At 37.7% G+C, this 12,368-nt stretch overlaps 1 protein-coding gene across 2 annotated transcripts in view; it reads left to right on the top strand.

Annotated features, from left to right (window-relative positions):
- The first annotated feature begins 8,640 nt into the window (after nucleotides 1-8,640).
- The window catches only part of LOC133646439 (peroxidasin), a 105,527-nt gene continuing 101,799 nt past the window's right edge, over nucleotides 8,641-12,368 (top strand). For both annotated transcript variants that reach the window (XM_062041788.1, XM_062041787.1), the window contains exon 1: nucleotides 8,641-8,859. In XM_062041788.1, coding sequence (XP_061897772.1) covers nucleotides 8,672-8,859 — 188 coding nt within the window. In that variant the 5' untranslated portion in view covers nucleotides 8,641-8,671. The remainder of the gene's footprint in view (nucleotides 8,860-12,368) is intronic.

Genomic DNA, 12,368 nt, shown 5'->3' with positions numbered 1-12,368 from the left:
ATTCATCCTCATTATCAGTCCAAGTGGGGGAAAAAGGGGGATTATTAAAGCACAAACTGCTCTTCTGACATAAGGACATCTGAAAAAGTGAACACAAAAAAAAGATGGTTACAATTTTTCATTTTGAGGAAAATATTGTGGAGATCATCCAAGTTTATTTACACCGTTTCATTTGGAAAGGTTCACAAAGACTGGATTTTGTACAAACTATCGTGCTCTCTGTGGAACTGAAGTTTGATTTATTTTTGTACGACACAGCATGGATTTGTTGACATTTTAATTTTGCTATAAATGTGTGAGATCACAAGTTGCGGTGATATTTTCATTTATAAATTGTGAACTTTGTACAATTTTTTGTCATGCTGGATGTTGACACATCTTATCTCTGAATAAAGAAGAAATGTGTTGCCAGAGGCCTGTAAATTGCGGCATGTTGTTGTTGTTTTTTTTTGGCCCAACGCCTTAAAGGGCGTCCAGTGCGAGACCCTGCTTTGGTTTCGGTGTAACCCGTTTCATGTGCATCCACGCACCCATCTGACATACATACTATATACTGACCTGATCAGCAATTTAGCACCGAGCACGAATATGAATCTTTATCCCACCTTCTATAAGGCCACGGCCCATTTTGGGTCCGTGAATGCCCCCTGCTTTTTAGCTGTGGTCCGCAGCGGTACTCAGTTGTAATACACTTTTATATCACATATGGCAGTAATGGCAACCGAAGATGTCTGGAGCTAAAGTCATAGGCAGAAGCTGTATTTTTATTTGCAATTTTATTGACAGTTTAGTTGAGAAACATATTCATTAATAATTTAGTTTACTTATTTCAGCACAACATAATTGCATGTGAATTCATTTTCCGTTGGTTATTTATGAGTCCCTTTTTATGCCATATATTTGGTTATAATGTATTTTCCTAATCAGCCTGACCTACAGTAAGCCTAGGGCAGGGGTCTGCAACCCGCGGCTCTTTGACGCCTCTGACCTGCAGGTTTGACACAAAATTTCGGTAACACTTTAGCATGGGGAACACATATTCACCATTAATTAGTTGCTTATTAACATGCTAATTAGTAACATATTGGCTCCTAATTGGTCATTATTAAGTACTTATTAATGCCTTATTCTGCGTGGCCTTATTATACAACCAGTAAGCCATTAACTAAGAGTCTTCCCTCAATAACCTCAGAATTATTGCTTATTAGTAACCCTAACCCTAACCCTTATATGTTCCCCTATTGTCCAAATAACTCTAAATTAAGTTTTTGTTACTTTAATAAGCAACTAATTAATAGTGAATATGTTCCCCATACTAAAGTGTTACCAAAATGTCCACTAAATAATGGCTATTTAATTGTAATTGATTCTATTTTATTTAGTTAGTTTATTTTAATGTTACAGTTGTTATTTTGGAGAGTTCTGTGATCTTGTAATTTAAAAATAAAACGTAATTTAATATTTTGTTGATCGAAATGTATGTCACACCCCCTATGTGTCATCTTTTGTTGCCAAGCAAATGTTGAAAGTCATCCTTCACTAAATGAACCACAGCTCTATCCAGTGTCAGCAGCACTCGTGCATCCCTAGACCATGGCATTACTAGCCGCATCCTTAACTGAAGACTAACACAATTATCTTTCGACTCACTTGTGTTGTCATATATTCACACAATATTGATTGTATGTCCATCTATACATCTATACTGCTGTACACTGACTACTCCTAAGTACATCAAAGTGTACTTTCTATAGCAACAAGATATACTCAAATGTAAGAGTACTGTACTTACTTTTGTGACATACTACGCATACACGTAGGAGGTCCACTTGTTGTAGGAAGAGTTAACGAGGCCCCAAATGCCCCCTGCCGTGTGTGTGTGTGTGTGTGTGTGTGTGTGTGTGTGTGTGTGTGTGTGTGTGTGTGTGTGTGTGTGTGTGTGTGTGTGTGTGTGTGTGTGTGTGTGTGTGTGTGTGTGTGTGTGTGTGTGTGTGTGTGTGTCAACATCCGGTTAGCTAGCAATTGATGGAAAATACAACATTTAATGCTTCATGTACAGATTCATTTGCCTTCACTGTTGACGAGGTTGGTTCGAGTGTGTGCTTAATATGTGGGGAGAAAATAGCAAACAACAACAAAATCAAATGTTGAAAACATTTCCAGAACAAACACACAGCATTTGCGAAAAAATACCAGCTGGAGATGTCCGAAAAATAGCAGTTTTGGAACCGCTGAGGAAAGCTGATCAGGGCAAATAAACTTGGTGAGTCGTTTTCTGTCTAGTGTTTGATTTCATAAATGCTATTTCATAAGTGTAGTGAAACTCTAAATGGCGTTATTGTCAATTTAGGGATCAAACAGAGTTTGCGGCTCTCTGTGACATTTATTTGGTGGGAAATGTATGGAAGTATAATTGTCTCACATCAACTTATATATATATATATCAATATGATATTAATACAAATGCATATATTAATAAATATAAAAATACAAATACTAATGTGATATACAAATAAATCAATAATTTGTATTAATAAACGTGTATTTGTAAATATATTTTTGAGATTTGAATATAAATATGCTTGATTTTGTATTTGTATTTGTATTGAATTTGCCTATGTGAATCGCTTTTTTGCTTTAGCGTCGATGAGACATTCCTACCACAAACCAGATGCACAAATAAATGTGACCTACAACCAGCAGTGGGCACTGCAGCAAAAGCGGTCTGGGTCACAGACGTGGTCAGACACTGGCGAGCCAATCAGAGGCACACTAGGGAGGGTCATATTACGACATGACTTTTGGGATTATTTGACTGACACACATTGCACTGATAAGAGATCAGTATCTACATCGAGACAAGGTCATTAAACGGCATTGATTCTGTAGTGGATTGTCCAAAGCTTAAACAGCAACAAAAGTGAATTTAGTACAACAAGTTTATTTACTCATAGTCAAAAGTGCATAAGTTGGATTGTTTTGTCCCTGCAAACAAACAGACGACCTCCGGAGGACACACAAAAAAGCAATCTCTCTCGAGTCCTGGTCTCCTGGCCATTTTTATCTGTTTCTTCGTGCGTCAGTCTGTTTTCCTTGTGCGTCACGGTTTTGTGGTTTTCGACATGTTTGTTTTGCAACATCCTTGAATCCCTTAATCATACTTAGACAATCAAAACATTCTGTAGACAGGTTGGCACGACTTCATATTCAACTTTGTCCCTCACCCGGTCCATTCAATGGCACAGAATAGAAGAGAAATTAAATGAGCGTACATTTTTGACAGACATGAAATATAGTTCAAAGGTCAGAAATTCTACTACAATACAGTAAAAAAAGCAGCTAGCACTGTCTTTCAGATTAACTGGATAAATTAGCATTAGCTAATACAACCCTAACATTAGCTAGCTCAGGCCCGTTGTGCGTTCTCTCTCTAAAGACGTGGATTGTTTTTGTGCAGAGAACTCTGGCCATTTTGCATATAATGCATATAATGCTCTGTGACCCAGACCGCTCTGGCTGCAGTGCCGTCTGCTGGTTGTTCAGGGGAGTGTGTAGGTCACATTTATTTGTGCATCTGGTTTGTGGTAGGAATGTCTCATCAACACAAAAGCAAAAAAGCGATCCACATATGCAAATTCAATACAAATACAAAATCAAGCATATTTATATTACAATCTCAAAAATATAATTATAAATACACGTTTATTTATACAAATTCTTATTTTATTTGTATGTCCCATTTTTATATTTATAAATTTCATTTGTATATATTTTCAAATGTCCAAAATATATTTAAAAATATTTGTTTACTTATACAAATTACTTATTTATTTGTATATAACATTTGTATTTGTATTTGTATATTTATTAATATATGCATATGTATTAATATCATATAGATATACATAAGTTGATGTGAGAGAATACTACTTCCATAGAAATGGGCTCAATGGCTCTTTGTATGGTGAAGGTTTGGCCCACCCCTGGTCTAGGGTTTGTGTGTCAGATAAATAATCATCTTTGTGATCAACACATGCTTTCATAGAATTTCATAAGGTTTTAAACTGTAAGTAGGTTAGATATATTTATTGAATACGATTAAATACTCAGTGTTATCATTTGAGCGGAAAATGTATTGGAAAAGTTGGGCCCCGAGGTCAAAAAGGTTAAGAACCCCTGCACCAGAGAATGCCACCATGAGCTTTTGCATTTTCACTGATTGTCATGAGTCATCACTTTTAAATGTATTATCTGCAAGGATTCAGAATATTATTCTGCTCTCATGTTGACTATGGAAATGGTGATTACAGCATCACACCTATCAAGCATCCAGTCAAATGTCAGCCTTGGAAAAAACAACAACTTCACAGCCCAAATGGATTATATTTAGGTGGTTTTGATGATATGATGTGATGTAATAATCAGGATTTATTCAGATTTGGTCTTCATTAGATTACTCAGCACAATTCCTGGAGAAATTTGATGATTTTGTTCACAAACAGGTTTACCAGCAGATGTCAGCAAACTCAAGGTGGTTATAGTTTTCTTTCTATTATATCTCAGCAACTATCATTTAACAGTACACAGGATGTTATGCAAATGAGGATTGCAATACCCAATAGCTTTGTAGAATTGTCTTCTTTAGTTTGTTATTGATACATCATTATGTCTGAAAATATTGATATCGGTGATTAATTATAAACTTTCAGATGATACACTGGTGACGCAGCATCAGGACCAACCAGTGCAGTATCTTTTGATCAAGGATGAGACTATATAAGAATCAAACTTACAACATTTCCATTGACAGACAAGCTCTAAATATATTGTACTGGTAATACCAATAAAGGGTGCAATGCAGTAAAGTATGCACAGTATTTCAATGACAACAATGCTTTAACTGCTGTAACTGATAGCTCAGTTACAGCTCTTTTTATTACCAAATATGTGTTGTATGTGTTTTATGTTGCACGACTGCACCAAGAAAAATTCCTAGTTTGTGAACTCGTTCTCAAACAATGGCAATAAAACTATTCTGATTCTGATTCTGATTCTGATTAATGATGTAGTTTGCAAAGGACATGTACATTCAAATATTTGTTTTACTGAAATGCATGCTACAAAGAGCAGGATATTAGACATTGTACAGTAACACTGATGCCTGCATGAGTAACAAAGGGAAGTACAGTAAACATGTTTATTTGTGTTGCAATGAATACAACAGGGTTTGGCAGCAGCATACATTCACAGATGTTTCCTGCTCTTTATTGAGATCAGAGCAGTACTGTTGCTTCCAATAAAAGGCGTCGGGAAAACAGGGTGGACAAATAAACAATGTAAATGTCATCACAAAGCAGACATTATGCACAATAAGAGGAGACATAAAAGTTAGGAGAAAAAACATGAAAAAGCAAAACAAGTATGTTGGGAAATACAAATGTGTTTTTTTTTGTGATTTTTTTAATGTCACTTGCAAGAAAGATCTTCATGAATTGATGTACAAGGGGGATACTTATTTAGGATTTTTAATTAGTTTCTTCCTTTTTTTTATATTTAACAATATGTATATATATAATTATAAAAAGACAAAATATGCTGATTTTTTTAATTCAATCATATTTTTTTTAATGATTATACAATTTATTACACAAATGTTTCTGAACTCTTTTCCCTAAGGTTGAGGTCGGAGCGTTGTCATAGGCCATTCTAGGCTCAATGTTAGCTTGTTTTATTTACTCCAACACCAGTTTTGAAGTGTTTGGGTCGTTGGGCTTTGCGATCTCTCCTCGCTAGTTGCATATGATAGCCTTCACCTTTTAGAAAGTTAATCAGTAGAAAGACTACTAAATAATCTGTGTCTCAATAAATCAGAATACTGTACTGTGCAAAAGTTATGTGATTTTAGGAGTTCAGTTCAGACTACAATGCAGTTCATTTTCTGATTTGAGAAAAATAACTAAAAACTGTTGTTTACAGTATTGGACTTTTTACAATTTTCATGAGATACTTAATTTTTTATTTTTTTTTATTTCTATATACTCATTGAATTTAAAAAAAAGTAGGAAATACATTCTTAAAAACATTTTGCTCTCTGAATATATATAATATAATAGTTTCACTTTTTGAATTAACCCTCAGGAGTCTTTTTTGTCCTTTCAGTACATTTTTGCTGTATTTTTGGTCATTATTTATGTTGTTACCTACAGTAACTTACTTCATTATACATAACTTTTTACTGAGAGCTTTTTTCATATCAAATTTTAAAACGTCAATATCCGATTCTTTCACAGGTGTGCGATGCATTGGCAGTTATTCAACAATACCCCACAGCCAAACAGGACATACAAGTCCTTTATTTTTTAAAGAAAACATGTTGGATACTTTTTTTAATGTTTTTTTTTACTTTTGTTTGCTCACATACCCCAAACAGCTTCAGCCCTAAAACTAAAATACCAAATATGTCATGTTTTTTTTTAAATTTATTTTAACCCTTTGAACGCACTTTGATGAAATGATGTCACAGTTTTTAATTAGCAGAAATGTGCATTATTTGACTAATTTAAACATTATTTGACCAAAAGGCCTTCTAAAGGATTAAAAACAGCATTACATTTTTAGGACTGATGTATTTTGAAAAAGAATGTTTTTACACCCTTAAAAAAACTTAAGGATCCATCCATCCATCCATCCATCTTCTTCCGCTTATCTGAGGTCGGGTCGCGGGGGCAGAAGCCTAAGCAGGGAAGGCCAGACTTTCCTCTCCCCAGCCACTTCATCCAGCTCTTCCCGGAGGATCCCTAGGCGGATTTTTTTAAGGATTTTAATCATTATTTATTTGATATTTGAAATGTCCTCAGACGTTTAAACTACTGAAACACTAAATTGGCCCTAGTGTGTGAATGTGAGTGTGAATGTTGTCTGTCTATCTGTGTTGGCCCTGTGATGAGGTGGCGACTTGTCCATGGTGTACCCCGCCTTCAGCCCGAGTGCAGCTGGGATAGGCTCCAGCACCCCCTGCAATCCCGAAAGGTCTAAGGCAGGGGTGTCCAAACTTTTTCCACTGAGGGCCGCAGACTAAAAAAATCAAAGCATGTGGGGGCCATTTTGATATTTTTTCCTTTTTTAAAACCAATACAATATATAGGTTTTTTTTTAACCTTTGTGGCTTTTCTCAAGTTTGGTCCCCGGTACCCGGGAGGGTTTCAGTCATAAAAATGTAAGAAATAAGTAATATTTTTTTAATTTTATTTTATTTCTATTCAACGCTTAAATCTCGAGATCATCCTCTGGTCTGTCTGTCGTTATAACGTTTTTAAAAATGTTGTTTTTATGTTTAAGCCCTTTTATGTCAAAACCCTTATTTATTTGGCAAACACACAAACTATGCAACATTTTCCCCCAAAACATTTCAAAGTGGAATATTTGATGTGAAGTAATTGGAGCCTTAAATAGGTCAATAATTCATAACAATAAAAAAAGAAAAAGAGTAAGTGTTGAAAATAAGCCAAATTTATATTTATATTTTTTACTTTTAACGCTTAAGTCTGTAGATCTGTTGATTGTAAGATTTTATTATTTTTTTCATATTTTTTTGTTTGTTTGATGCCCTTTTTGTGAAAGAAAACTTTTTTTCGCACAAAATATGCAATATTTCCCCCAAAAAAATTTTCAAAGTGGAATTGTTCATGTGAAGTAATTGGAGCCTTCAATAGGTCAATAACAGTCCGCATGGCAGCTTTGTGTTATTAGTGTCAACATTGCAACTTTTTACTTGTTACATTTCAACTGTCTACTCTTTTATTACACATTTTTATGTTTTTATTTTTGATTATAGTATTTTCTGAATGTGCCGGGGGCCGTTAACAAATTAGCTCGGGGCCACAAATGGCCCTCGGGCCGCACTTTGGACACCACTGGTCTAAGGCGCCAGACTCAAGGTCACACCTTCCCTGCTTGGGAATTCTGGTCTCCGGTTGGAGGCGTGGGTTCAAATCCCACTTCTGACATTGATCTCTTTACCATGAATTGATTAACATGGACCCCGACTTAAACACGTTGGAAAAACTTATTGGGGTGTTACCATTTAGTGGTCAATTGTACGGAATATGTACAAGCGGTAGAAAATGGATGCCATCCATCCATCCATCCATTTCTACCGCTTATCCCTTTCGGGATCGCGGGGGGTGCTGGAGCCTATCTCAGCTGCAATCGGGCGGAAGGTGGTGTACACCCTGGACAAGTCGTAGAAAATGGATGGATGGATGGAAATAGATCAACGCTTCAAATATGTTCTAATTGAGAATTGACAACAGAATAACTTTTTTAATTGAACAAAAGGGGATGTCATAATTGAGCTAGTCAGATCTGCCTAGCAACAAGTGACCAACCAGAAAAAAGAATACATTTCCCTGCAAACTCGAACTTGATCGTTTTTTGTTTTTTTTTAATTATTCTATTTAATTTGTGAAGTTTTTATTTAAAAAAAAAACAAAAAAAAAACAGGATGTGAGGTCTCGTCCCTCCTACATACCAGAGTGGTTTTTTAACTAAAAAAAAAACCCCAGCGATCGACGAGACCTCGCGCGTGCACGCGTCGGCGCGAGCGCGGCTCGCTGGCTGGCTGTGCTGTTGCTCGCCGCGCTCGTGCCCGCTGCTCGCCTCACTGCTAGCAATGGCGCTGCGGGCTGCCCAGCTCCTCTCCCCTCGTCTCCTCCTCGTCTCGGCTTGCCTTTTGCTCGCCAGCGGACCACATTCGGCTCTCTCTTGTCCGAGTCGGTGTTTGTGTTTCCGAACCACCGTGCGATGTATGCATCTGAACCTGGAAACGGTACCGGCTATCTCTCCTCAGACCACCATTCTGTAAGTCGCCTCCTCTTTGTGGTTCTTTTCACTCTAACGGGAAGTTTTGGGAACTTTTTGTTCCACATTTCCACTCTTTGGTCAACTCGTATAGCTCCTTAGTGTTTATCCTTTGACCCTCTCGGCCACTAAATCACACTGAAAAGCAAACAAAGAGCTTTTTGTGGGCTCTTTTACAACATGTGCCAGGAAGTTTCCAGCAACACCTGCCTAGCTTAGCAGTTGGCCCGAGAGGTCAGGATGGTCTTTTAGGGTCACACAGCTGCTGGGTGTGCAAGCGTCACGTCCTTAGTGGGTCCCTGCATCAAGACTCAAGCCTAGGGAGACCACTTTAAATACAACTGGAGGATTGTGCATTGAACGCATTGTTTCTGCTTACCTGTTGCTTTTTGTTGTCCTCTGTGCTTGACATTATCTCCCTGATGATGAAAAGAAGTAGCAGACACTTGTAAATGTCTCATGAATGTTTAATATTGGGGGTTGCCGACCCGTTGATCGCAATTGACCGCTCCATCTTTGCAATAGATCCAGAAAACATTAGGAAAATCCAATTGTTAGCTACCTCTCTTTGTTTATAATGTATATTTTCTGCTGGATCCACTCTCTATTTCAGACCTGGGCATTCTGCGGCCCGCGGGCCGCATCCGGCCCTTTGTGCGTCCCTGTCCGGCCCGCGTGAGGCCAATTATAAATTACAAAATAAATTTTAAAAAGTATCTATGTCGAGTGTGCAATACAACGGTGCTGCTTTTGTTTTGAAAATCGTTATTTGTATTACTTCCGTGTGGACGTATGCGTGATTGTGAGTGAATGTGAACAACTGCAATTACAAAATAAAGTTGAAAAAACATCTATGTCCTGCGCGCAATACAACTGTGCTGCTTTTATTTTGAAAAGTATTATTTATGGGCGTGTGTCCGTGTGTAACCTGCGAGTGAAGGTGCACATGCAGCGACAAGTGATGCACGGTTTACACCCGAGACGCCAAAAAGAGAAAAGTTGATGAGGAATGCCGTGTTTTCAACAACACATGAACTGCAAAGCAACGTCCCCTCACCTAAGGTGCGTGCCTGCGCAATTGCGCACTGCCCAAGCGTCTGCTGCGCGCAGCAAGTATATGCCGCGCACCAAATCAAATCCCATCTGAATTCTAAACAAAATAAACATATTTATTCTATGGAATTTTGCAATGCAACTTTGAGTGACAGTGACAACAAGCGGCCCTAACGGTGTTCGTCAACACCGTTCAATTGAACACCGTTCAATTATTGTAACGTCTATCGAGATGCTTCGAGGACAGGAATTATATCGATCACTTTATTGAACAAAACTGTTTATATTCGGAAATAACCACACCAAAAACATGAGTAAAACAATTCTATCTCGAAAAACTAGTCATTTTCTGCCGTACAAACCAGGCCAAAACCAACTTGTCATCTGTCACCAACACGCATAGCACTAAACCACTGGTGCGTTTAAGGCCACACAAAAAGTCGGACAACTCAAACACCACACAAAGTTACACTATGACTCCTCAGTCATACGTGTGCTTATTTTACTGTCATTTATTATTAATGTTAATTTATATATATTAGTCATGGAATGCTGTTACACACACTATGTTGAAGTATTACTATTATTATTATTATTATTTATCTTACGGTATATATCAAAAATAATATTGAGCAAAATTTAATTGAAATATTGTCGATGTGGCCCTCCAGCAGTGCTCGGGTAGCTCATGCGGCCCCCGGTAAAAATTAATTGCCCACCCCTGCTCTATTTTATGCTGCAGCTGTTACATATACTGTCATATTGTACATGGTAATTGTTATATATTGTATATATTATATAACAATATAATATAATATATCAGTATACCGTATTTCCTTGAATAGCCGCCTGGGGTGCTAATTAATTTAAAACCTCTTCTCACTCCTGCGCTTACCAAAGGCATGCAGGATAGGCAAGCATGCGCAAATTATTTTAAAACCTCTTCTCACTCCGGCGCTTACCAAAAGGCGTGGGGTAAATTTAGGCCTGCGCTTATAAATTTGAGTGATGTAAGGATACCATCATGAAAAGCACATTTAATAAAAAAAAACATTATTATGGTCTTACCTTTACTTATAAATGAGTCCATGCGCAGCTGCTTCTGATCAAAATCATCGATACCTTGTTTATAGAAGTCTTCCTTTCTTCAGTTTTAAAAGTCTCTCTGTCTCGATGGAGATCTTCCTTTAATTATTACCTCCTGCTTCGATTGAAAGTCCAGTTTAGAAAACGGTTTTATTTTAGATATGTAATCCTCCATGTTAAAAGTGCAAGCAAACGATCGCTGTCACTCTTGCTGCTTGTTGTCTTCTTCTGCAGCACCGGTCTTCTGCAGTACCGGTAGTCGCAAGAAGGATCACTAGCGCCCTCTACCACCAGGAGGTGGGAGTCATTTAATGACTCATATTTGACACACGCAGCTACGGTATATTAATAAAACATAGCTGCTTACTGTTCTTTTTAGCATATTCAATAGCTTGGACCTTAAATCCTACTGAATAGCTCTTAATCGTCTTCCCTTTATGCGATTTCAAATGATTGAAATCAGCCTCCTCCATTTTGAAAATGATGACAGGGGAAGTGTCACTCGTGACGTGACGAGTTTGACCCGGCAGAAGTTCTAGGCATATGCTAATTATTTTGCGAAACGAGTTTGACCCGGCGAAAATTCTAGACATGCGCTAATAAAAATAATATTTTGCGAAACGAGTTTGACCCGGCGTTGATCCTGAGCCGGCGGTAATGCCAAGCATGCGCTAATTATTTTGCGAAACGAGTTTGACCCGGCAGTAATTCTAGGCATGCGCATACTATATTCCCGGCGGCAATTCAAGGAAATACGGTATATCATATACTGTATATATAATATGTAACTATTACATATATGCATTGGCGCCGATCTACATTTCTGCCAGTGGGTGCTCGATGTGAGTGTATTAAAAAAAAAGTTAATATCCCATATGATTTGTGGCTTTATTATTTTGTAAAACGGACCAAACTCGCCACAAAATTAACTACAACAAGATTGATTTTTCAAAAATTATTTTAAAGATTGAAAGTTGCCATCAATCCCACGTGGGTGCTCTGCATTGTCACCCACGGGATCGGCGCCTATGCATATATGTTATATTTTATATCGCTACTACGGTACATTTTTAGTCTACTTTATACCGGCATTATTCTTTCCATCCTTGCACTTTCCATCCTTTGTAACTGAGCTACTGTGTGGAACATTTCCCTTGTGGATCATTAAAGTTTGTCTAAGTCTAAGGCCCCGTTTACAACAATGCCACCGTTTAAGACCCCCAACCCCCTCCGTCCGCGCAACGCAACCTAGTACGCATGCACTTTGTCTGTACAGACGCTTGTGGAAATCACACATGAATATCTTAAGAGAAAGCGATTGCAGCTATTTCGGATACAACACTTCTCAGACGGCAAGAGAACTTTCGAAT

Source organism: Entelurus aequoreus, linkage group LG03 (genome assembly GCF_033978785.1).
Source record: "Entelurus aequoreus isolate RoL-2023_Sb linkage group LG03, RoL_Eaeq_v1.1, whole genome shotgun sequence".
In the NCBI taxonomy this organism is placed as follows: Eukaryota; Metazoa; Chordata; class Actinopteri; order Syngnathiformes; family Syngnathidae; genus Entelurus; species Entelurus aequoreus.
This window is presented reverse-complemented; position numbering and strand designations above follow the sequence as displayed.